This window comes from Amblyomma americanum, chromosome 9 (genome assembly GCF_052857255.1).
Source record: "Amblyomma americanum isolate KBUSLIRL-KWMA chromosome 9, ASM5285725v1, whole genome shotgun sequence".
NCBI classification, from domain to species: Eukaryota; Metazoa; Arthropoda; class Arachnida; order Ixodida; family Ixodidae; genus Amblyomma; species Amblyomma americanum.
The window spans coordinates 72551852-72579718 of record NC_135505.1 but is presented as its reverse complement, the minus strand read 5'-3'; the positions used below and the strand labels follow the sequence as shown (position 1 = coordinate 72579718).

General features: G+C 43.9%; 1 protein-coding gene across 1 annotated transcript in view; it reads right to left on the bottom strand.

Moving 5' to 3' along the window:
- LOC144103421 (uncharacterized) overlaps positions 1–27867 on the bottom strand; it is a 140272-nt gene that overhangs the window by 85918 nt on the left and 26487 nt on the right. Inside the window, 7 exon segments of the mRNA XM_077636142.1 lie at positions 1371–1525; positions 2548–2902; positions 4564–4597; positions 11252–11482; positions 11953–12054; positions 24066–24337; positions 25760–26080. Of these exon segments, the coding sequence (XP_077492268.1) occupies positions 1371–1525; positions 2548–2902; positions 4564–4597; positions 11252–11482; positions 11953–12054; positions 24066–24337; positions 25760–26080 (1470 nt within the window).

The following is a 27867-nucleotide window of genomic DNA, read 5'->3' as shown; positions in this document are numbered from 1 at the left end:
AAGGAACTCTTTTCTGCGCTAAAGAGCAATAAGCTTTAATTCGATTAAACTTAATCATTACAGCCTCAAACCTGTGTGCGAAGCTCTTTATTATTTGTTCTTTAGGAGGGGGAGGAGGAAGTGAAAAGGCAGGGAGGTTAACCGTAGGAATAAATTGTTTTGATACCGTGAATAAGGAGAAAGGGGTGCGTGGACATAACGATGAACGACAAAGGAGAGGAGCAGAAAATTAATTCTTATCGGGACAGTGGTAGTGGGATGAACATTTCTGATGTATCATCTGTTCTGAACTCAAAGCAAACACTCTAATATATTTCATAGAAATTGGTTTGTTATGCGTATAAAGCTGCGCAACATAATTTGTTTTTCCGGAAGTTAAAGATGAATTTTGGTTCTAGGACCTACTGTCAACTGGCTTAGTGCAAAATGCGTATCACCACCTCATGTTCGGAAGCTTTCTGGGTTCAAACACGGCAGCTGGCTGGTTGGTAACAAGTTTTCTCAGTTGGGTATGGGAATGGTCGGCCTGGTGCTCGACTTGCCAGAACGAGTGACTGAGGTAAAGAAACCCTACTACTCTAGATATTAACAGGCAATGCGAGATAAGCCCACAGGAGGCTTTGCATATTAAGTGGATTTTGGTGACTCGTGCTAAGTTTATTCGTCGAGGAAAGAGTTGCACAGAAAACCTTTTCTAGATACTGCGCCATTTCCATTCCACCAAAAACCAATTATTATTATTATTATTATTTCTCCTGAAGACAGCCGAAAACCGGGAAGAAAAACATGTATATAAAAACGAACAGCCTCCCCGCGCAACAAGGAATAGAACCCAGCAACTTCTGAATACGGGGCGGATGTTCTGTAATTTAGGCCATAGCTTCGGTCGCGTAGTCGCAAAATTATGCAATAGTTCGAGAGGAGAAAATTTAGCAGTGGTTTTCCTCGGCTAGCCAGGATATACGTAGCGTGAGCAGCAATTTCGCTCTTCTTCATGGCTATACCGCACTGCCGAACGCCCCGCTATTTGTATAACCCCACTGATACCTCTGCACATGCGCCCAAAATGAGAGGCGCTATCAAGCGGCTCCGGCGCAGCGTCAGACTTGGCTACTGCTCAACGGAGGCACACAGCTGGGCACGCGCCGGCGCCAGTGCGTCGGCCGCGGCTATCACGTCACTCCTCCGAAATGAACAGACCGGCAAGGCGCGTGCGGCGGCGGCTCCGGCGCGCCAGCTGTGCGCCGTTTGACGTCACTGCTCCTCGCGCATGCGCAGCACGTTTCTCCAGGAGCCACGCCAAACTGCTCAACCTCTGCCAGTGTAGCTTAGGCTATAAACAAAGGCTTTTGGTAAACTTCGATCCTTACCTCTGAGAGGAGCCTTCAACTCCGCTGTTGCTGGTAGGCTAGCGGTTAGGCGCTCGCCGAAAACTTGGAAGGTCGTGACCACGATGCTGTAAGAGCTGTTGTAGATGCTGTCCACCACAATCGACGACCCTGTTGTCTCGTAGTCTGTGCAATTGCTGAAATATTGCGCTGCGTCACGTAACGTGAGTTTTCCCGCAAACTTTCACCGCATACGAGGCGAGGCTTCCGTGAACCTGAGCCGGCGGTTCCCATTTGAAGCGAGCCTGTGTGGATGATGTCCTCAGCAAATTGATATTCTTCGGGGGATGAGGACCATTGTGTACGTCGCAAGGATAATAAAATTCTTGACTTTTTATTTTTATCAATAATGAGTAAAGTGATCTAGGCCTTCAGCAGAAATAACGAATCAAATAACTGCATAATTGGCACTAAACAGTGGCCAATCAATCATCAGCGATTCACTTAAGAAGGATATTTGAGAGAGACACCGTCATGCTAGAATCGCTCTATTAAATAAAAAAGTTAGGAGAACAGTGGCTTAAATTAATGAGCCTTCTGTTTATTATTTGATTAAAGACTGTTGGTGGTTGGCCAGCACGACGGCTGTTGACATTTACTAGCAAAGTTGTCATTTTTTTTTGGCTAACTTGTCCCATAAGTGCACGAGCTTTCTCGAATCACAGATTCATCTTTACAGAAACGTACAAGCGAGCCTCTGCTAACGTCAAATTTTAATAACAAATGACAATGAATAATAAATACTAATATTTACCGAAAAAAGATAAAGCACTCTATGTATTGTCATTTTGCCACACGACTGGAAGCAGTTCCGGATACGCTAAAGCTCTTCATTGTGAGCACAAAACCAAGGCATTAATTCTGAACGCACAGTTTACATCTGAGTTGCTTGAAATTGAAAAACAGGATTCAAGAGATTCACGCTCTACATTGCGTCTCAATGTCATACCTGTCCAAGTAGTACGAAATTTTTGTAAACAGTGTTTTCTTTAAATAGGAGAACAAAAGTGTTTTTTCATTACAGTAGTATCCATATGTTTACTGGAAGTAGTACAGAGACGTGTCGACAGCGGAGAGCTACTGCTCGGACTTTTAACATGAGCGAGTTGATTAATTGCAGTTGCAGTAAGTTCACTTTAACATGAGCAATCAAGCTTACTGATCGATAGGAGTTAGGTAGGAAAAGCTACCTTTGCCTGGTATTAAAATGCTTTGGAGGGTGGCACCAGAGGAAGCAATCTGAGGTGGGCCGTTCTTGTAGGTGCGCACTGTGAAGTTCACCATCGTACAAGTTTCGATGTGGCTACACGTCACTCGTGTCTGGTCGGGGTGGAGGATGGTGCCCCTTGCGCAGGATCCCACGCAGTGCGTTTCATCAGCATCGAGGCTTTCACCGCTGTCACCAGCGACGCCGATCCAGTAGTGGTCGAAGTCACCATCGGGACGCTCCCAAGTCACAGTGAAGAAGTCGTCTGCAGCTGACACTAAGCGCAGGTTTACCCCTTCTGGGAGGCCTGCGAACAGATGCGTTCATTATATACTCAATATTTCTTCATATACCATCACGTGCTATGTACCGGCCACAAATAGTCAACTCTGTCGCAGTGCAGAAATACTGCCTGGTAAGAAATATACAGGACGCAGTTACATCCTGAGCGAAAATTGTGCTTGTATGGCCCCATTCTTGCCTCTTGTTAAAAAATCTGATATAACATGTGCGGATGTTTTGCGCATTCCTGTTAAGTCATTGAACTCAGTGTGAGCTGTGTTCAATTTGGAGCTACTTATTCATCGCCCCTGGGATGATTCTATTCTTTCCCAATAAGAGCTTAGGACGGAATTGTGATGGACATCTATGGAAATCTTTTTGGTCTGTTGTCACATCATTTGTCGACACGACTGGAACATTGTTGCTGAGAACAATCGCCTTGTGCTCACGGAAGTTATTGCTGATGTGATCCAGTTTCTTCACGACGTGCTCCATATCTGGCTAGAAAGAAGGCTAGAAAGAAGGCTTTCATTTACCTGCTGGTTTCCCTATGCCCGCAACTCCCCAACCTCGCGACGCTCCTTCCGTAACAGATACTGATCTAAAATCATTCGGGTGCTGAGTCCTCGGGCTGTTCATCAAATTTAGGTCTGTGCGCCCTGTTTTCATGGAGGCCAAATGAAGAGCCGCATGTGTGCTGTACGAAATCAGGGCATTTTAAGAACTGAAGTGTTCCATGCTAACCCGCAGCCGTCCATTAAGTGCCCACCACGTTTATTCTGCTTTATACTGTCGCTTCGTTTTTATGTCTTTAATTAAAAGCCCTTTTAATCCCAGGTAAGAAGCCCAGCGGGAAGTTAGTCAGTTACAGTGCGTTTAGTTTCTTCAAAGGCAAATTTTGTTTCGCTTAAAAGACCTGCGGGAATTTTAAGCGAGATTACTACGTGTGGAGAGCGGCGCGGTATCGGTGTGAATTGCACCTGGCCAGTTGCGGAAGGGGAGCCGCGCCCAGCATGAAAGCTGCTAAGTTGTCGCGGCCTTCGTGTGTGTCCGCACTGGATGTCCTTCTTGAAGCTAGTCCCGCTGTAAAATGACCTTCCGCTCACGCTTATTTCTTCCGAAGTGCGCTGATAATCAGCGCCAAGAACAAGTAATTGAGAATTTCTGGGCCAAATTTGGATTTCCGCGTTATGCATTGCATGTTGCAAGCCGCGAAAACGGAGACCGTTTGACCTGATTTTTTGATATTTTTATACGATACAACTCGTCCTAAAAGAGCCGACGTAAGCCTTCCTATTACCTGTCTGCATGTGCCAAAAAATCTTTTCCCCAAAAAGCTGCGGCGTGTGAAAATTACTTTGTAGGCCATTGCAGAAAGCACAGTAACGCGAAAACACTGTCTCTATTGTTTCCCTAAGCGTAGGTCTAAAGAAGTTATCCGCCTGATATTCTTCCGCCGTTTTCTACCGCCTCTTTTTCTGAAAGTCTATCATGAAAACCGCAATATGAAATTATTTTACACTTTTATAAATGAAAAGTATCTTACACTAAAACGACGGCAATAGTAGTTCTTTTTCATCAAACAGAAGAAAGATATGCTTTCGGAGTATGAGGTGGCGTGACATTGCAAGATATTACTTCGCAGTGAGCAGGGAATCGAAAAGAAGTAAGAAACCGAAAACTCACCGAAATATGCATTTTTCTCTCCATTTGCAGAAACCTGAAAAATCAATAACATTTGATTATTTACATTGTGTACAAACAGATGGTTTTATTCATACTAAAGCAGTTTTACGATCCCTTCAGGTAAACCTGACCCTAATTACAATGCAAGCGGAAGCAGTGACGTCGCCATCATCATCAACAACCGAATTATGTCTTAATCGGGAGAAAGACCTGTCTAATATTTCTTTATTAACTCTGTTCTGAGCGAGCGCCGATGACCATATTTGCGCAAATTTTCTAGTTCCCTACACGGAAAGACTGCAGCGCAACGACGGAAGGATAAAAACAACGGCTGACTCATTTTTAATTGCACCGCCGTCGTTTCCTGTAGCCATGAACAAACTAGTCCTAATCAGCGCTCTGCACAAATTCCTAATCCCGTTAGCGACGATGCTGTGAACCTATTACAACGCTTCGATTTGTTGAAATCCAATAATTTATATTTATGAACCTCCAGTTATCTAGCCTTCGTGATGCATGTCTGGTCCATGCCCCTCGTTTTTGATTTCCACCAGGATATAAGCAACTTGTCTTTGTTTCTTGTACTAATGTGCTCTCTTTCAGCCCTTCCATGGCTAGCTTCGCAGTGCTAAGTTTAGGTTCAATTCTTATTGTTATCCATCATGATTCTGTTCCATAGGAAATTGTCAGTAAAGTATGGCTGTTACATTTTTGTGGCTATAGTTATATTGGTAAACTGCTACCCGTCTCTTCAGAGAAGTAGCAAAATGCAATCTAACATATCCTAATTAGTGTAACCATTTTGGTCTTACGCTACGGCTCTCCATTACGTGACCATCAGCCCGAAGTAGCTGTACTCTTGTATCATTTCTAATCCTGCTGTGTTTATTACCAACTGCTGTTCTCAATTCGAGACTCTGTAAAATTACTTTCGCTTTCTTCATACTGTTTTTTACACTCACCCTCCTCTCTCACCTCTCTTGGGCCTGGATGAAGATTTTCATTTCAACTCCTTAGTTACATTGCTAGGCAATGTGATGAATACATGGCAGATTGTGCTTGAGATTTAATCCCGAACTCTTACCCATCTAATCACGCGAATAGCTTATGTTAACTTGCAGCGAATACTCCTGGACTGGTCGTGCCTTCTTCCCTGACATCCAAAACTAGTATTTTATGACTTCTTCATTGGAAGGATTACGGTCTCTGTGCGACGGATATAGATATTGTCCTGTACCTTCACATATGCTCCTTCTACAGCGAGGTAACACAATGGGTTTCCTAAGATTATTTCTTTGACTCACGCTCCTGTCTTACATCTCTGGGGCCCTGGATCAAGATTTTCATTTCAGCTCAATATTTACATGGCAAGGCAGTGTGATCAACCAATGGAAGTTTGCAAGCGCATTCTGCTTGAGCTTTCACCCCCAACTCTTACCCAATTCAATTTTGCGAATACTTTATGCTAGCATGCGTCGAATACTCCCGGACTGGTGGTGCCTTCTTCCTTGACATCCAAAACTAGAATTTTATGACTTTTTCATTGGAAAGATTACTGCATGTGAGCGACCGCTATAGATATTTCCCTGTACCTTCACATATGCTGCGTATACGTGTTGGCGATACAATTGGTACCGCACTGCACAGGTATCTTTTGAGTCGAAAGATTCCTGTCAATTTATGAAACTCTATATAAGGGCCGGTTCAATTTCCCGCATTTCTCTATCAACTGATTGATAGTGGAATCCAGCTAGATAGGCAGATTTGAAGGGGCTGTTTGTTGGTTCATGATGAGCATATTGCGTTGGCATAAAAAAGCGAAAAATACAGACAATGGTAGACAGACGTGCGCGTAAGTTTAAAGTGCACGCTTTTTTTGTCGGTCGATCTGTGTATGTTACGTGTTTGCTGTAACTGTTAGCGATGTCCCCACTGCCAAGTCATTCCTTTTGTTCACAGTAATACGCGGTTGATTTAATTATATTAGCAATCAGGCTATTAGTCAGCTCTGTAAAGCACATGCAGTAGACTTATGAGCCTCTAGTTTTTAAATAGGCATCCCATTGTTAACAAAAGAGGGGGTAAAAAGGCACAACACTTCCGTTTATATCCGACTTGATCTAAGTGTGCCTCCCTATGAGCTAACGTGGAGCTCTGTCTTCTCGCTTTGTCGCCGCCATTAATTCATCCTATTACCCTGAATGCACAGCTGGGGACAAAAGTTTCTGGGACACGAGTTCTAGGAAAAACGTTTATTGCAGCTCCATCTCGGTACCCAGTCGCCAGATATTGTCACCAAAGGAAGTATAATTTAGGCCTTCATTGCTTTCATGCAATAAACGTTTTTGATAGAACTCGCGTCCCGCAAAATTTTGCCCTCAGTAGTACATTCGTCTATTTTCCTGGCAGTCTGGTGTCCTTGGCGCTGGAGAATGAACCGGCCGTTGTAAATGAAACTACCGTCCTTCATGGCAGCTAATTTTTGCAGCTAAATAATGTGCACTACAACTACATGTATGAAAAACGAAACATTGCTGATGAGGATCAACTAACTGCAAACGCGCTCCACGACTTTTGGGGCACGTAGATGTACTCAAGGCCTCATCAAACACTCTGTTTCTCTCTATTACTAGGCACCCTATTTAATTTCATCCAAAAAGCGCATTTTCCTAGCTGCGAGCTTAATCGCATAAATTTTGATAAGCAAACCTTATGCAAACGTTAGCTAGTTTGCTCGCGAGGCGTTCAATTGCCTCTCAATGCGAGTAACGAACGGAAGACGGCAATGCAGACATTTAAATTTATTCTACAACTACTGATCCAGGTTTAAACTGATGTAACGTCTGCTCTAATGCTTAGACTTGAATCGCTGCGTGGAAGATAGTTCTCTCATTTTCGCCATGCGAACACTATATTCTGCTCGATGGGGAAGTAATTTTATTTTGCCGTACAATTTAGGAATTTAAATGGGATGAGCGATGAAAAGATAAATGCGTACCAGGCTGACTGATAGTAGCATCGTTTGTTGTATTTATTTATTTTCATATTATATGCCGTCCGGTCATTAAAAAATATGCGACTTCTTTTATAGTGAACACAAGTCCACCCATTTGTTTTTTCTAAATTGATTTTATAGCCATTTCTTGCATGTTGATGATAAGTCTGAAGTAAAAGAGGCATTCATAGATACACATAAAAACTCCTGTGGGCGTAGCGTGCCTCTCGAGCTGCCTTCAAGCAGGTTTTTCCCTCGTTCTCTCTCTCACAGTGATGCCTGTACCACAAGGAGCGAGAAATAAACTTCAACTTCAACATGACTGCGTTTAACAATTTTCCAGCAGCTGCATTCAGACCCGTGATGTCCACACCTAAAAGGACTCTGCTATTCCCTTCGAAAGAGCAAAAACGCTTTCGATGCACATCAGTTAATTTGCGAATTCCGCGTGTGGTCGTTACTTGTCTTTTTTTTCTTTCATTGTGATATTTTTAGAATTGTGCATTTTGAGGAAAAGTAGTTTTTATGCGATTCATTTTAATTATTGAATCTGTCGAGAGAGGTAAATAGCAACCGCCCTCAGTGCCTTTTAAATGTAAACTAGAAAGACGCATTAAAATTTGGGGAGCTGGGAGGAGTAAATGCATAAGTTATGAAATTTTTCGTTCTGACAAATAAAGTGAAGACATAATCGCCAATTAACGACGCCATGGTGTTCAGTCATCTCCGCACAGTTTTATGCTGTGCGCACAAGTTGGCTGACAGTGTCATCGATGAAGCACTAAGAATGTTCTCTTCTTTAGCACGCACCTTGCTCTGCTGTGCCGAATGTCGCCAAGCAACGGATGATCAGCAACTGTTTTCTGGAATTTTCTTTCTTTTGAGCAAACAATTCGCATTAAAATTCGACCTCGCTTTTATATTGTGTTACCATGCAGCCCCCTACTCGGCAGTTTGAGGTCTGAAGAACCTTAAACGCGATTTCTGGACAATTTTGAGCGCTATCACGAAAAAACCGTTTTCACTGGTCTAGCTGTACTTTGATTTGTTATATAACTTGTATCTTAGAAATTTCTCAAGCCTTTTCGAATCCGGTTTAGCTAGCATGAATTTCAATTGTACAAATTCAACGTAGAAGACATAGCGTACTCGAAAATTGTAAGGTGCACATTTTTATGGGTTATACCTATACAAAGATAACACGCGGGATATTGAGCGGCCCTCAGATCTGACATTTTTGAAGCGATAGCAGACTACGCCAGCCACTTCGCGAGGTCATCGTGGCTGTGCGCTGAGCCGTGGCACCACCGATCCGCCAGATGTGCGCATGCGCGGAGAGACGTCAGAGCGCGTTGCTGGTGTGGGCGCCGCGCGCCTACATTACGCTTGCATTTCGAGTCTTCAGCGTGGCGGCGCCGTGGCCACCGTGGCAGCTGCCGGCGGCGCGGCGCGCCGGCGAAACCAAGTGGGGGAGGAGTGGAGAGGGGGAGGGAGTAAATCTACGTTCAGGGACGAAGATGAAGAAGTAACGTCCAGCGAAGCGCAGCGGCGAAAGTCTGGCTTTGCAATTCGACTGAGCGAGTTCTACTCGGCCAGGTTTAGCCAGAGCTGAACCACAGCCATTTTTTATGTAATTCGCACGTCCCTTAAATCTTCCTTTCTCCGGCAACCTTTCTAAACGTCCAAAGACATACTTATTGTTAAATTCTCTATATTTAAAACAGTAAAAAAAGTTGTGTCTCGTAGAACGTTTTAATGTTTGCTTCCTTATCTCTTGCTTCTTTTTGTCGCGCTGTCACTAAGCTCTGGAAAATATGCTGAATATACTAGCAAACAGAATCGCGGGCGCCGACATGGCAGCCTTGGAAATAGGTTTAAGGCTGAATAAAGCTTATATGGCCTCGATCTTTGCCCACTGTTAAGCTTATCTAAGAACTCTGGTCAAACAGTATTGCTTTTGTCCTCTTCAGAAGCTATGAACTATGTGCAGGCCATTGCAAGGATGTTTCTAATGGGGGGGGGGGGGGGGGCGGCGATAACAAAACAGGCAACTATATTCGCATGCGTTCACGAGAATTATTGCATTTTCAATCACTTAACAGCGCAGCCAACACTACACCCAAAATACATCAGCACCTTTTTAACTTAGAGCGAAATGTACTTTACTCTTGATCTTCGGGAAGACCACGAGTTTCTCCATTTAGTACATATCTCTAAGATCTCTATTGACTTCTAATAGTAGCAGAAAATTTTTGAGTTATGTTTAGACGCAAAATTATGACATAAAAAGTGTTTTAGGTAAACTGACACAGAGTTTACAAAGAGGGCCTAAATAGCAATCTCCATCTGCAGTGCGGCATTCATGAATTCCTTCTGCTGTACACAATGAGTCCTTCGTATTTAGAGCGAACGTTTTTTGAAATTGGGTTCGTAGAAACTGGTGGAATATTTTCGAGCCTGAACTGGAGTAAAACTCGGGTTATTAGCAAACCTAAACCTTCCGTACTTAAGGTTTTTTAGGGTCATTAGGCTGCAGCAGAAGGCAGATTCTATAACATTTAGTTTGTCTGTTAGACATGAGATACCGCACTTTTCTCCTTCATTCTTGAACAAAATGAAACACGCAGGATCCACTGAAAAATTATTTACAAATTACGATTTTTTGTGAGCAGTTTCTAATATTTCGTCGCGTACGTCACCCATCTCTTATTGGGCACTGCAGCGTGTGAGCATGATCAGCCTGCCTTCATTTTTACAGTGTGAAAACATTGAACATCGCAGCAAGCATACCAATCACTCAAGGTCGTCGGATTACGGCGTCATTAGCCTGAGTGTGCTTAAAGCAGTGGCTCTTATTAAACGTCAGGTCGTACCCATGTTTTCGTCTTTCAGAATCGCCCATTTTCTCACTTAATCTCGTATTGTCGGCCACATTAAAGCAAGGCTTAATACAGGGTTGAGAATTGCAGTTGGTGGAAGACAACTCTGTGGAATAAGCAAATATGCGCAAATATTTCTTGCTGACGCAGCGGCGGCGTTGTGATCGAGCATCCAGCTCGCATTCGGCAGGTGCTGGGTTTGATCCCCAGTGCCGCCGGGCACTCACCGGTGATACAATGGGTACAAGCATCCGCTTGCTGGTGCTCGGCCTAATAAAAGTGAAATGCTTGGGAAATGGATCTTTGACACCATCTTGAGCAAACGAAAAATAACTTGTGCCATGGCATTCTTCGGCCGCAGTGGCCATTGCAACGTTAAAATTCACTATCCACATCAAATATTTCTAGCTGTGTCTTCAACTTTGTGAACAAGCCCACAAACGTCTTCTTGAAACCTCCTTTTCGCGTAGACATATAGTCAGGGTGCAAGAATTGGGCAAAAAAATATCATTACCCCGAAAAGAAAATGCCGTATCTATACTGAATGAATAAAGATCGAATCATAAATAATTCTTCACTGCTTATCTGTGGGTACAGAAGACATGGGCTACACAACTGGGCATTTTATTCTTTGTTTAAAGCTAGCACGATAATTATATAGCATGGAAAAAGATGGTATTTATTTTTTATACGCCATCGCATTTAATATACATTTTCTTATTCTTCACTTCCATCATCCTTCAATGCAGGCCTGTGAATAATGAACGGCGGCTAATTCCATTACATAACTGGCATCGAACTCAAGTTTTCTCACCTTCTCGCAGGGCCGAAGCAACAAGAACGTGATGACGGGTCCCGCAAAAATCAGGGACAAGAGTAAAAGAATCTTCATCATACCCAGTGCCATCGATCGTCGCCTTTGAGAAGTCCGCTGTTCTCGGAGCTGCGAAGCAGTCGCTGCGCCATGCGCAATGGGCATCAATTGCACCAATGCTTGCGTAGAGGAATACTGTGCGCCCAGCTGAGGTGTGTCGTCCTCCATTCCCTAGTCGCAGAATTGGGGAAGCCTCACTAAGCTATCTGAATTACCACTGCGAGCCAGTTGCTCTCTAAGATAACAATGGCATGTGCCGAAGCGAAACGTAGAGGCAAAGCTCTTTACATCCGATGAGCGCATCCACAAAGGGGAAAATAGGGTTCGTCAAAGCGTTGAAGAGAGAATGAAAAACGCATCGACATTAACGAAGGAAAACGCGAAGACAACCGTTCCGCAACACCAGTTGCTGAGACAAGCTAACTTCACTGCCATAGTAAACGTGGCGGCCGAGAAAGCCATCGAGAATTTTACCTTTCTAAATCTTTTGCAAAGACGAATATTTAGTCAATTAAACTGGATGCTTAAGGAGATTGCCAAACCACATTTCGCTCCTATATCAAGCAGGCCTGAGTAGGGCGTAAATTTCGAAAGAGCATCAGAATTGTGATAGATTATGAAAGCTGTCGTCTAATCCTTACGATCTCTGGTCGTTTTTGCCTGCCAATATGTGCGACGCATTGATCGACCTTACAGCCAGAAAACACAGGAGGGACTGCGTCGCAGGCCGGACGTTCGTCATGTCAATCTGCCAGAGCAGAACAAGAACGATGACGACATGCGCCGGCGCCATAGCACCTGAAGAGTCACTCGGCCCTCTTTGATTGCAACGGAAGTTGAAAGGCGGATACGGTGCTTCCTAAAAAACAAAGAAAGAAATAAAACCACACGTTAGCACCTTTGTCCAGAGCCCAGCCGCCATAAATATTCACCTGCAGTTGCTGCAAAGTACGGAGTATTGCATTTTGAAAAGATTGATATATTTAAAACAAGACCCAGATATTTTTAAAATATATTAGCAAAGCAATCTGTGACTTTCAATTCATCATAATGTGTCACGAGTGTAGCAAGAGTCAAAGGAAAATCGACACCCGCTAGCCACGTCTAAGTAAGGCGATATAATTCTATATGGAGGCAGTAAACAGAACCGTCATGCATATTTTCATTTATTTTGGCAGAGATTTGCTCAATCACACAAGCAAAAGCAATGGCAAGAAACTGGACGCAGAGAAGTGCAGCCTTTTAATCGAATTATCGTTTTACGCGCAGATATACGTAGTGAATAAAAACACGTGATACACAATTGCCGGCGCGATGACCGTGCAGCATCATAGAAATAACAACGAGAGAAGGAATTTTTTTCGACGAAAGATCTTCCGGATAGTTTTCGTTTCTTGAGATTAACCAGCGCATCATATTTAGAAGAATACAAAATAAGACATTACAGGACTGGCGCTGACTCCGACTATGTTTATTGACAGATATCTTCGTTGAACTTATAGGACGATAGTGAGCGCATGCTCATGTATGATTACAGGACGAAAAGGTACAGAAAACGGGATTGTGGTTGGTTGGGGGGGGGGGGGGGGGGCGGAGGGTGAGGTTTGCAAAATCAATTTTCCAGGATGACAGTAAACACGGATGGCTGTCCTTATTCTGCAGGGGTTTTTTGCTGTCATCCTGGAAAAATTGTTTTGCGACCTCACCTCCCTCCCCCCTGCCAACCCTCCAACAGCCCCCCCCCCCTTTTTAAATTTTTGGTTTTGCAATCGTAGATGTGCGTGTGCTCCCTGTCGTCTTTTTTTATATGTTCCACGAACACACGTGTCAGTAATGACAGTTGGAGTAGCGCCCGTCCTGGCATGATTTCTGTGTATTTGTCTAAATGTGTAGCGCTCCTTAATTTCAAGAAAAGAAAAGTTCACAATCAACAAGCCCCGCAACGTGTTTTCTTAAGCAAAGCTCCGGCTAGTTCTACCACATTTCCTGACGTCGCACTTCATGTTCATAGAGGTTTAAAATAGTGTAAATGAAGCTCTAGAGTTAAGTAAATAACCCTTTATCTTTTATTTCAGATTTCTGTGTATAACATCGTTGCATTTCGTTTGTGGCAAGAATGCAACGACTTATTCTGCCCCATGTTTAAATTTCAATCCATCATAAAATTTATTAACTGCTTAACGAGTCAAACGCTCTTGGCAATCTGGAAGACGAAAATGTCGTTTCTTTCAAATTCAAAATTATGCCAATAATCATAATTTTTTTTGCCTAATAATTTCTGCAATAGCAAACTTCTTTTGAATGGTTTCACGTAACACCCAGCATTACTGCAATACCTTTCGGCAATGGCTGCTCGGCAGTGTACAACATTATGCCCCAAGCAAAGCTGCCGCAGAAAAACAAAATTCAGCTGTGAACAAAAAGGATTCCTGCGCTTGCAGTACTTCTGACAATTTAATAAAAATTATCAAAATTTTCGGCATGACTATTGGCGCGTTTCAAGAAGATGCCGCCGTAAAAGGAACGTCCCCGAGCCGACGTCAGTAAAACTGAGGACAGCAACATTAGGATTTAAAGTTGCTCACAAGCTGAACGCCGAAGATAGTCCAACGACCGCGCAACATCAAGGCACTGCACCCACTACGCTGACTGCGCATCGAAAGACAACCTCGACCCAGACTCGACTCGCCATCACAATAACGTCGCCGTTCAGCAATCTCTCAAGCATCTATCCCAGCCACAATCACAGCACCCGAAAAAGCCGAGACCGGTCATCAAGGAAAACATGTAATGCAAAGACTCCAGGAACCACCTACCTCGAAGTTATTGCCGACGGTCACAGAATAACTGCGTTGGTGAACCTAGGAGCAGACTACGATGTCCTCAGTGGCCTGTTTGCGGCTCACTTCAACAAAGTGACGATACCCTGCGATGACCCGCAAATCCGCAAATCTAGAGGCAACCTTATGTAAATGCAGGTACATTACTGATGCTTATTTGACTCCGTACATATCACTTGGAAGGGCGGCGGGAAAAAGCTGTTCGCGGGCAGCGTGACCAGTCTGCAGCCCCTGGTTTTTTGTTTTGGCAGAAGCAGCACATCAATTACATACATAAATTAGGTATAATATATGCACAATGTAAGGTAAACGGGGTAGATATTGTGTTTACAACAAAATAAACTTCAACGAGTACACAAACCACGGATTAGCATGAAATCACACAGAAAAGACCAATTCCAAATTTATCCCTGTTCACAAGGTGGTGGTTTCGGCAGGGTGTACAAAAAAATTAAAGCCTTCTAATTTGTACGTGTTCGATAAAGAGAGGGCAACGCGTAGGATAAGCGCTGTTGATCAGTATTAAGACGAGGAGCGGGAGCTAATCAGCTTCCTTTATATCTTGCAGGGTAGCGTACGTGGTAAATATCCTTCCAAGTTTCGGAGAACTTGTAAACTACAGAGGTAGTGGTAAATTGCTTACTTAAATTTCATGCTGAGTCCTTATTTATATAAGCCTTTCACACTAATTATACTCTCACTGTATACAAAGTGAGCAGCGTGTGAGCGCTAGGGTGCATTAGAAGTACTACGAATGTATTTTTTTGGCAAAAGATGAGTGCGTTGCAAGCTGTTGGATGCTTGAATCCTCCACATCAATTGGCACAATGTAAAAAAAAATTTCATCCTTAAGAGTGCAAAACTGCTGAGTGCACCTTTTGTAAACCCGGTTTTTCGCTTTCTTTCGAGGATGGGTGCAATGTGCACATTCGCACCTCAAACGCACCTATGCACCCTGTAAGCGTGCACAGGTGCAAGGGCGTTGCAGCTTCAAGGGTGCAAGGTTATGTCGACTTGTAATCTCGGCAGATCATGAAGCATGCATATAAACTTTATCCTCGAATTCCGCACTTTCCAGTCTAAAAGAAGCACTAGCTGGGAAATGACACGTATCAAAGCGAAGAAAAGCACAGGGAATGCACGAACCGACGATAGAGCATTTAAGACCAGAATATGTTTTAAGCATGGATGAGAAGGATACGTTAAGAAAGAAGAAGGCAGCCGCTCCTAAGCAAGCACTTCTGTGTCTATAAGCACTAAATAAGAATGACTGACACATGGTTGATGTGTTGTGTGCAAACGCATCACTGGGCATCGCACATACAGTGTTCTGTGTTCCAAAACGGTAGAAGCAGTTCAATCATACCAACTTATGTAAGCAACAGCCAGTTAACCTTTTCATAACAGCCAACAGCCTGACTGCAGACTTAACATTTTTGACAAGGTACAGACAAAAGCTGCCATTTACGGTGGCCTGGTACAATCCAAGAACACAGTGTTGAATGCCTCTTTGAGCACTGAGGATGTCATCCAGCCAGGAGCAATGACCAGTTGTTATGCTCTTATGATTTTACCTCTTCCACCTTCCAGCCACCTGCGACGTCACACTAGCAAGTGAAATAATATACCTGTCACCATGTATGAATATCGGTCGACGACAGTCTAATGTGGCTGCTTTGAAACGTGTCTGCTACTGTTTTCTCTAATTTTACCTGATTATTAGAATTTATTACTCGCTACACACGAAGCCATCACATCTGAACATAAAACATCAGTTTATTCCTGCTAATAAAATGCACTAAACAAAAAAGAAAACTATTGCAAATTTTGCAGCACACATAGGACCTAAATAGGACCAATGCTCTCTTCATAGCCCCATATTGGCATTATCAATTAGTACCATATATAAGAATGACCCTGCTTGCCCACTGTAACACCAGTATAGGCCATGCCGCGCCAATACACCTCCAACAATGGCCCTACTCGTGCACAGTAGCACCCATGTTGGCAATGCCGATTCATTACACCTGCAATGATGGCCATACTTGCGCGCTGCAGCGCCATGTCGGCTATGCCTCTGCATTAGACCTGAAACGAAGGTCCTGCTAGATCGCTGTTGCCCCCATATTGGCAATGCCACTTCTTTAGGCCTGCAGTGACGGCCCTACCTGTACGCTGAGTCCCCCATACTGGCACTGCTGCTTCATCGCACCTCCGAGCACGGCACTACTTCCCCACTGTTCTCCCATTATTGCAATGCAACCCAATTACAACTCTGACGATGGCCCCGCTATTCAGAATGACGATATTTGCGCTTGTTTCGTTACTTCCATTTAGTTGCCTTATTTTATGAACCCAAACAGCATGAAACATAGACGTGACCTTACTCAGAACTGTGATGTAGACACGCCAAGTGCTCGAAAACTGAGGAGAGCTCAGATTCATCTCCCAAGGCAACAATTTTGAAATCCGGCGTCTTTTGTCATTATGGTTTGTGGCGTAGGGTGCAAAGAAACTTGTTGCCTCGAATTCTCATCCAACAGGGCCCAGGAAAAAACAGAGAAGCAATCTTTTTCGTGTGCCTGGAAGCTGCATCACAATGTTTGGGTCTTTGTTCTTTTTCATGCAACTTTGGTATTTGTAATATTCCTTCAGTTACTGATGTTACATCACAATGAAATTTTGCATGTTATGGGCAGAATGAAGCCATTATCTTTTGTTATGACTTATGCTTGCAAATTCGACTTAAATTTGATGCAACTTTCGTAGTTCCATTTTGAAAAGGCATTTATTTTTTTTCCGGGAGGCTGTATTAAGTATGCTCCTTTCGCGTTGCATAAAGTGCTTTACAGTGAACAAAATGACGCACTTTTTACCATTTTCTCACTTCTAATCTAACATTAAATATGCAAGTGCAGAACCCTTCTATTAAGATAAAATGCCGCTCGAACCTTGCAACATGGAGAAATGTGGTCAACAGGTTCAATGAGCTGGAAAGAATTCCCTCATGATTAATACCACATTATTCTACACCAACATGCCGCTAACACCGCAGTACGGCATGCACAGTTAGTGTAGTAGTTATTTCTGGACACGGTTTTGTCGAACGTTTTTCGTTCTGGTAATATTGCGATTTAGGCGCAGAACGCTTCCGGTGTCAAGAGCGGGCATTTTTCGGTTAAGAAATTACCCCACGGAAGAAGAGAAGCATCGAAATGTCGCGCGTCACCGGCGCCGGCTTCTTTTCAAAACTGCGCGGAAGCGTTCGCATGCCGCGCTTCCTTATAAAGACGAATAAGAGAAAATCTAGCGTGAAAGGGGTGTTATAAAAACGACTTAAACGTGACAGCAGAACATGCCAAACCAACAACGTCGCCTCACGCCTAAGACCACACAGCCAACGTTACAATGATACGCAAATTTCATGTACCCGCTATTACTGTAAATGATACGGTGTGATTGCAGCTGGTGTACACTTTTACCAAAAATAAGCCGAAACAACCAATTCACCACTTGGTGGGCATTTGACGCGTAAAATGGTGAGTTACACTCTCTACGACACTGAGAGCAGTCTAAGAGCGGAAAAATTGCTTAGATAAACAAAAAAAAATACTTGATCCAGGTTCTCAAGCCATGCAGCTGATATGGCAAGCTTTTTCTGAATAATGGAGATTGAGGGGCTATCGGAAATAGAGAAATGAAGAGCGCGGACCCCCCGCGGTGGCCCTCCCACACCTGTTTCTATTCACCCCAGCAGTTAACTTGCACTTTCGATCTTCCCCTTGACTGGGGGATTGGTGCATTTAACTGGCGCATTTGCTCTGTTTAGACGAGTGCGATACGCCAGAAAGTTGATACGATGTGCTGCTCCCGCATTCATGTAAACGCTTTCTTCCAGCTTATTTAATGTATCTGCCCACTAACATTGACACTTAGAAACACTAATTTCTACTTCTTTAGAGTTGCAAATACTTTTGAGTAACCAGAAACGTGATCAACTTCACAGCTAGGATGTTTTGAATTGCATCTTCTGGGATAGCAAGGTACGCAAAAAAGTGGCTGTCGAAAGAAACAGCGGTCTGTACACTGTCTCATACGCAGCTAAAACCGGTATTTATAAAATTTGAGCCGGCCGCAGTTCATTGCAAAATTTCTATATGCCGTCCGAAGATTGCTGCGGGGTGCGTTCGACCGCGCTTACTTATTCACAGGTGCGATATGAAATATAATAAATTTCCCACTCTCGGCAAAAACATGGACGAACGCTGCTTCGACAAATTGCCCCTCCCACAGGATTTGCACCCTAGATAAAACGCAATAAATTCGCTATTTTCTTTTTCACAATATAACCAGGACACAAATATATTTATTGAGCACTTGGATAGAAAACATCATCTGATTAGAGCGAGATTTAGGGTCTCTTATCGCAGATAAACACCAGCAGACAACTTCCTGCACATTTACTGCGCGAAGAGAAAAGAGAGAGCAAGAAATTGGACATTTTTTTAAACAGTATCTTTAATTTGAAATAAGGTAGTTTAAAATATCAAACTTAAAAAATAAACAGAAAGCACCTCTGCCTCATGAAGCCGCGAATTAAGGGGGTCTTTCAATGTACAAAACTGTTTTATCTTACTGTGCTATTGGATATTCTGTATTGATGGCACTTGCGTACGTTTCTCCTTATAAACCTGGCATTTATTTAATAAAAAGATCGGAATCTTTTACTCATTGCATTTCTACTTGTTTTGTTTGCTTTTTCTCTGCGCGAAATATTACCAATTATTTGGAATTGGCGCATTGCTGAGTAGCACTTCAAGTCATTTCGAGCTAGCGCCGACAAGCACGTACGGGCCATGAGACTATGGCTCAAGCCGACCTGTCTACATTGTTGAGTATAAAAAGTAGCGTAATATTCGCTCTACTAGCGAATCATTGTATTGTATTGATGTATGGGGCTGCTTGGACGTGTGTTATCCTGCTTTGTTCGCTACATGGTTTATGAGTGTTTAGCGTCCCAAAGCGACTTACCACAGGAACTCGCGCTCGAACCTGCTTCTTTCGATGCCGGCCGTGGTGGTCGAAGTTCGACGGAGCCAGAATTCTAGAGGCCCGTGTACTGTGCGATGTCAGTGCACGTTAAAGAACCTCACGTGGAAAAAAATTTCCATAGCCCTTCACTGCGGCGTCTCACATAGTCACATTAAACCCCCCTTAGACAAAATAGATGAAACAGAACTTATCATCCTGGTGGTAACATCTTATGAGGCATTGAAGGTATTTCCCTAATAAACATCGAAATCGCAAGCTGTACCTCGAGGAGTTCATGTCTCGCTCTAAAACCAATTTTTCGCCTTAGCCAGTTTGATGCAGACGCCAGCCCTTCACCCCAAGTCGTTAAGAACCTGGGCATGAGGACAAAGAAAGCAGCATCGGCGGCTTTGATTGATTGATTGATTGAAACAACTTTTATTTCCATCAGAAAAGGGCGTCAAGGAACCATAAAGCTGCACTGTAGCAGCTTTTATGTCTGTCTGTTGTTGCCAGGAAGAAAGAAAAGGAAAGTGCACAGGCCTGCTCACTGGCTCAAGCCGAGCCACAATCGCTACCACGTGAGATAGTAGGAGAGTTGAAAGACGGGATAGAAAGACAGGGTAGTAAAGACGCGCTAAAGACAAGGCCGATCCCGGAGATAGTGCAATACCGGGCCAAACGGTGGCGGGAGTGAAGCATCCTTCAAAGTCTCCGCCACATTTCCAAAAATATATCCATTGGACCCGCAGCAGATACTCTACGGGGTCCGCACATTTTATATCGGCCTCCTCTATTATGTAAAATGGAAATCAATAAAATAAAGAAAGAAAGAGAGGAAGAAAGATAGAAAGGAAGAAAAAAGGAAAAAAGGAAAGAAAGAGGGAAAGGCAGGAAGAAGGAAAAAAGGAAGAAAGAAAGAAGGAAAGAGAGAAAGAAAGAAAGAAAGATTGAGGGAGAGAAAGAAAGGAAGAAAGGAAGGAAGAAAGACCACACCACCACCACTAAAAGAGGGAGCAAAATGTTTTAGCGCTGCCGGGCCCAGCAATGTATTAGGGAGAAGGTAGAGAAGGAGCCGCTCATCTGCCTACTTGAGGCCTTTACATGGGCGGGAGTAAAGGCGATGACTATCTTGATATTATTTTATGTCCTTGAAGGTACAGAGCGGATTAAAATTGCAATCGTCGGGTCGGGAGAAGAAAACAGCCCGGTGAGAGAGCATGTGCTCGGCTGCGTCTGCTGCCTCGTTTCCTGCCAACCCCTGACGAGCAGGGCCACATTAAGCTACGCGGCAGTAATGACAGATGCGCGCTCCATACAATTGCATTGACAACGTTTTGGCTGAAACGCGGGACTGAAAAATTCGTTTTTATGGAAATGAAATGGCGCAGTATCTGTCACAGATCTAGGTGGACACCTTAACCGCCACTAAAGGTAAGGGATGAATAAGGGACTGACACAGAAAAAAAATTGCTGATGGCCTAGCTCTGTTAGGCCAGGATATACCTAGCGAAAGCGCGGAAACTTCTGCATCGGAAGAGTGAATTTACTAGATGCGCCTGGACTCATGGTTAAAGCTTGAGCCGTCACGGTTTTTTTTTATTCAATGAGTGTGCGGGGGTTTCAGTGGCTCCCATAGATGTCGTCACCGAATACGTAGGTTAGCGGTTAAGCGCAGACTCTGCTAAGGAGCGTTTATACTCCGGCGTAATGCGCACGCGCGCTCTGCACGACGACGTCACGTCGGGCAAAACGAGACCTTCTGTACTCGTACTGCGTTTGACCGCCGATGCGTTCGCGGCTTCGGCGCACTCTGACCGCACTGGCGGAGAATTGGAGCAGGTCTCTATTTCGCGCCGAGTGCGCCAGCCGCCGCCGGCCCGGCCAGACCGGTTAGGCTCCGCGGCGAGGCGCGCGTTGTGACGTCATGTGCCTCCTCGGAGCACCGCCGCGGAGAAATCGCAAGTTCGCGGCCAGTGAAGCTCTCGCTTTAAAAATTTGGCTCAAATCTATGCCGAGAAGGTGGTTGCACACCGAAGATGTAAAACGGCACTCAATTACCCACCGCGACTCCACCTGGAAATTCACACAACTGAAACCAGAAAAAAAGTGAAATGCATTTGAGCTGTCTACTGCATGCCTTATTTCAAAAGAGATATGCTGTTTGTATTCAATTTTTAGCCTGGCGTTTTCGCTTACACCAACGAGACGAAAACGCAACCGTAATCTTTACCGAGAAACACACGCGGGGAGAAGGACTGTACTTCGCATTGTTTGCAGACGCAGCTATCATACATTATGCAGTCTACACTTTACACCAGGGCTTCGATTGACGTCAACCCTTTTCGAAACAGCTCTCCAAACCTGTTTACCGGAGCGCGTAGTTTTAATTCTCGGCGCCGCGCGTCGGGAATATTCCTTCTCTTGCGTTTCAGTTTGGGTGTCCACCGAGGTATGTGCGACATGACTCATTTGCTTCCCTTCAAACCAATTGTATTTGCAATTTCCTTCCCTAAAGGCACAGTTCGGGTGTTCAACAAGATCTTTTTTCATTCCTTAACTTTTCCAACGGTCAAGGTGCTGCGCAGAGTGGACGATGGCGTTCAATGAACACCTTGGCAACGCTGCAAGACGCTGTAGCGTCCCGCTCTTAAAGACGAAGCTTAAGCGTCCTGCAATTTTTTTCACTTTATTATTATTTTAGACAGTTATGCCACTGCTTTTATTATACATTATGCGGATTGTACTTCACACCAGGGCTTCGAATGACGTTAACTCCTTTCGAAGCAGCTGAAAACCTATTTACCGGAATGCGTCCGATGATGTTCCCACTGTATAAAGAAATTAACTAGAAAATTTACGCAGTGCCTGAGATGCAGAAAAATTTAAATGATACATACTAAAGCTCCCTAGACTTCACTAAAATTACGGTTTCTTTCTTGAAAATCAGTGCATTTTCGAGCACGTTTTTCTTTAGCCGGGCGTTTTTGCTTTTGACGACAGCAAAATTCACTTGGACGGTAGAGGTATACAGCTTCGCTGTAAAACTAAAGAGGTGCCGTAATGGAGGGCCTCGGTATAATTACTACCACCTGGACGTCTTTAACGTGCACTCACATCGCCCAGCACCCCGGCGCATTTGCATTTTACCTCCATCGAAACGCGGCCGCCCCAGTCGGCTTTAAACCCGGGTTCTCCGGATCAGTAGCCGAGCGCCTTAGCCACTGAGCCACCGTGGCGGGTACCGCGATTGAAGCTATATATCGTTTCATTTTCTATAGGCCGTTCATTGTTTTAATTGGTGTTGGCGGTGACAATGTTCTTGGCTCCGATGATTTTTAGGAAATAAGAGCACTCGGCTTTTGATCCGGAGTACCCGGGTTCGAACCCGACCGCGACGGCAGCGTTTCGATGGAGGCGAAACGCAAAGCTGCCCGCGTGCTTTGCGATGTCAGTACACGTTAAAGACCCCCAGTTAGTAGAACTTATTCCGGAGCCCTCCACTACGGTGCCTCTTCCTTTCTTATTTCAGTCCCTCATTTGTTACTTTGCTTACGGCGCGCGGTTCAGGCGTCCGCCGAGATGTGACACACTTCGCCATTTCCTTTCTCCAAAACCAATTTTCAAGGGCTCATAACTTTCAAGGGTGCGGTGGCTCAGTGGTTAGGGCGCTCGGCTACTGATTCGGATTTCCTGGGTTTGAACCCGACCACAGCGGCTGCGTTTTTATGGAGGCAAAACGCTAAGGCACCCGTGTGCTGTACGATGTCAGTGCACGTTAAAGATCCCCAGGTGGTCGAAATTATTCCGGAGCTCTCCTCTACGGCACCTCCTTCCTTTCTCCTTTCACTCTCTCCTTTATCCCTTCTCTTACGGCGCGGCTCAGGAGTCCAACGATATATGAGACAGGTACTGCGCCATTTACTTTCCCCCGAAACGAATTATTATTATTATTACGATCGCATAACTGGATCCCTGGCATTGAGGTACACTTTGAGGTACGTGGCGGTGCTGAGAGAGAAATGTAGGTTGCATGCATTAACGCTGACAACGGTGTGGCAGACACACGGCGCTGCAGCAATAGGCTCCAGCGTGCATTGGGTCACCAACCTCTCGAGATCGACCATTAATTTAACTGCCACCAGCCAGGGTGGCAGGTTGGGCGCACTGCCTGTCCAGTGTGCGGAACTCACTCAACGGACGCCGAGCCTCGTGTTGTTGCCCGTTACGCTACAGATTTCTCTCTCTAACCAGGTTCAGCAGTAGTAAACAACAGCTAATCTTTTCACAGCGGTGGCCAGCGCGGCAAAGTCGGAACGCAGCTGAGTTACATTTCTAAGCGACCAGGAGTAGGGCATAAGTGAAACTGTAGAATTTAACACGTCGTGCAAATTTACATTACAGTTTCCCCCTTCGTTCCCAGCGAAAGGTGCTGACCAGTACGTTACCAAAAGCTCTCTCTCTCTCTGTCCTGGCATTAAATTTTCGACCTTGCTTATAAATGTTGTTAAAATACTTTACAGGCATTGGAACACGAAGCAGTAAGTACACACAATATCACAGTAAGGATTGAAAAGACACAGATGTCCTAATTTTTCTTAAATCATTTATGGCTCTCTGTACGCGTGTGCTGATCCTAAATACTGAAGAAAAAAATTATTTCATATACAAGGCTCCGCGAAAGCAGTTAATGAACCACTCTAATGAAGGTTGTAGCGCAAGTGATGATGGTGTGTCGAAAAGGAGAAAAAATCGTGGGAAACGGCCAAAAAGAAGCACCCACTCGTAGATAGAGGAATGTATTTTATGTGTTACAATGACATGTCTCGTGCAACAGCCTGCTTGCAGCTTGTTTCCCCAATATCTCATGTTCATGGAATTTTGAAAACTACCCCCTTCGTGGTATTCCTCTCATTGTGAGAGTTTACCAGCACGACGTGCAGAAAATAGGTCCTCCTGCGAACAACGTTTCTGACCGTGAGCGTTTTCTCGGTGCCGACGTAGTCATGGCAAGGGAAGGGAATGGGACTGCTGCCTCCCAAAATCAGCCCGTAGCACTTCGCCTTCAGGCATTGCTTGACTTGAGATAAATGCAAGGATATTTGCACAGTTGTTGCGCTTGCAGCAGTAGCATCCACGTCAAAGTCTCCAGGAGCTATTCGTAAAAAAAAACGAAAACAATTGCATTTAACCAGCGAAAGTTGGTCACGGTTCCTCTCATGGCGTTGCTATCTTTCTGTGAAAATGCCAGTTCACTTAATTCATTAGGGAATAAAAACGTTAACTCTAAACAAGGAGTAAACCTATACGGAAATGTAATTCTCTTCAACCAGGCACAGCCAACTGTAAATTAAAAAATGCGATTGCACACTACACTCACTGCCAGTACTTTGTACAAAATTGACGGCATGGTATCAACACTAACGCTTTTTTGGATGAAATTGCATATGTCTCCAAATCTGTCTATATTAAAAGTCTTCTATAATGATACTGCATGAATCAATCACAAGTTGAATGTTCTAAATGAACGCTTGAATTTGCATCTAAAATATGCTCCACGGTGCTTTACGGTACCCCTGGCACTTGTTCTGTGAGTGAGTTTGCTTTCTTGGCAAGCATGAATGGTTTGTGATGACTAAGATATTGTGATTTATAAAAAATTCTAAATTTACCACATTACCGCGGCAGCATATATATATAGTAAAGACCACAAGACACCCATCAATAAAAAATTTACTTATGAGAACTAGAACAATATCGGAGAGATAACAATCTGGTAGAATGTTCATATTTTCATTCAACCGTCTATGCTTTTTAAGGATCAAGAAATTTGCAGAACGCTATCTTATGTAGATAATTGCGCCTCAGTAAGATATGTGTGTTCCTCGGCACGAAAGTATGAACAGTCACCAGTTACCAAGACACATGAAGCTGTCAACATTCGTAGATAAGGGAAGAAATATAAACACAGTGAGCAGATCTTCACTGCAAAATCAAAGAACCATGCAGAGAGGAAGTAAGATGTGAACAGGAGGGGTGGTACTTACGATGATATGTTATTAGAAAGTAATAAAAATTAATGCCAAATTTCAGCAGGCGTAAATTAAATTTGCACTAGTTAGGGGGTTCTACAATACCAGCAAGAGACTGTACAAACTGTACAGTGTAGACCTAGCGCGTCGTGAAAACCAGATAAAAATTTAGTGTTATGAATGGAGTTCAGGCTCTGAATAGCTTCGAATTCTAAAAGAAAACGTGAGTGCGTAAAATTACGTTGACAAAACTTGTATCCAGAAGCCAGCAATTAAAACTCGCGTCGAAAAACATTAGTAGGGAAAGCCAGGGAAGCTGGGCGTTGCGACACAAAACTCTTGGACATCTTGCTTGTAATGGCACCTGTTAAACATCGAACATTGTATTCCTTCCAAACTCAGGTGCGTTTTTACCATTGTACGTAATGGTTGGATATTACGCTTTTGGTCTTTTGTGTTTAAGTTCTATTAACGAATGCTTCACTCTAATTAGAACGTTCCTTCTCAGCCTTAGCTTAGCACAAAACGAAAGAATGACGGTTTACCTCCTCCAGGAATGAAGATATTCCGAAGTGTAGCTCCAGGCGAGGTTTGTTCGGGAGGGCCATTCCTGTGCGTACGCACCCTGAAGGTGACGTTAGCGCAAGAGTCGAGTTTGTTGCAAGACACTTTTGTCTGGTCCGGGTGGAGGATCGTACCATTGGCGCAAGAACCCAGGTGGTGGTGTCCTATACCGTTTTCTTCTTGCGTGTTGTCAGTGACGTCGACCGAGTAGTAGTCGAAGGTGCCCCTTGGTCGTTGCCAAGAGGCGGTGAAGTAATCATCCCCAACTCCTTCCAAGCGCAGGTCGCTCACGTCAGGAGGTGCTGTGAAATATTTTGCAACAGTATTCTTCTCTGCATCCAGTGAACAGCCGGGTTGCTTCCCTCAAGCTCACTTAGAATTCGTCAAAATATTAAAGCGTCTACGCCAACTAGGATGGTTTAGAAGCAACTGGAAATATCGGATTTTGTAGACGCGTCGCACACCATAAAGAAATAATGTGCGTGTGCATTTTCAAAATTCAGCTCGAGTATATATTTCAGATCCATTCGTTATGTACAATTTTATGCCTCTGACAACAACGAAATACACAAAATATGCCTTCCCCTAGCTTGCGGCGTAAAAAAAAGAAGAATCTACTAAATAATAAAAATTAATTTACTGTAATTGTCGAGAAGGCTATTTAATCACTTTTTCCCGAGAAGGCCGCTGCGATGGCTCAGTGGTTACAGCGTTCGGCAGCTGACTCAAGAGATCCCTGCCGCGGCGGTTGCATTTTGATGGAGGTGAAATGCCCCTGTACTGTACAATGCACGTGCAGGTTAAAGAACTTCAGGTGCTCGAAACTGTCCGTAGCCCTGCACTGCGGCATTTCTGATAGACTGTGTTACTTTGGGACGTTGAACGACATAAAACCCACCTTTCGCTGTATGGGGCCACAGAACCATGCCAGGCGCCCGCGCGTATTAGTTGCTTTCGTAACGTCGACAATCTTTTCTCGACTTTCAAGAAGAAGATACAGATACAGATGATACAGCGAAATCAAATCAAGGCAAGAAAGACGCACAGAGGGCGGCAAGAGTCGCTGCAGCCGAAAGTGGCCCAAAGAAAAATTTTGTGTAGCAGTTGTGCCTTACTCTCTGAACCACATCTTAAGATTAATGTCACTTCACATAGAGTAATATGCTTGAGGGTAGCTTTCACTATAGATGGAGACAGAGAAACAGAACGACGCAAAGGCTGAGAGGTTAACTAAGCGATGCCCATTAGGCTATCCTACGTATGGGAAGGGGAACGGAGAGGAGAACAAGGAAAGAAACAGTGGCAACGGAAAAATTATGGTGTCAACTAGCTTGATTTCATCTTCCCATTAAGCTTCTTAAGTTCGTTATGATATCACATTCTGTTGCTGTTAATTATATTTATGCTTATCGGCAATTCAAAAACCGTCGACTGGAACGGGAACCGAGAAAAGCGACTCTCAAAGGACCCTGAAGGCAGGTTAGTGCGGCGACACAAAAAATTCGTTTTTTTTCTTTCATAAGGTATCCACCCCAATTGAGACCGCATTATTTCATGACCAAAGAAAATTACACAAATTATGCTTAACATAACGGGAAAAAATCTCTGCTTGTCCGCGCTATATAGTAGTTAAAAGGACGGTTTTCACTAAATTTTGTGGATTAATTAGGCCTGAAGAAGAACTATAGTTTAAGCACATGAAAATTAAACCAGCTTTTCTTTGTATCGGCATCGCATTGACTGCTCAGCGTGAAATAAATCAGGAACGTTCTTAAGCGATATATTCGTTATTTGCTCTTCTGTTACCTTAATTATCTGCGGTTCAGCATTGTAGTCAACAGAAGAAAGTTTAAAATTTTGTTGAGGATATCCATTCACACTGAAGCGAAAAATCAGGCCAGAGATATGAATAGCTAGACATTCTGTTTTACGAGTCAGGTTTTTCTACCTTGAGCTAGACATTTTGGCGGGGTTTCGCGATGAGAATTGCAAACTTGTTATTGCCCTAATTAAGGAATTTCAAAAAATAAGTACATATAAGCGACAGTACAGGAGAGCAAACAGTGTGAATAGAGCAGAGCTTACCACT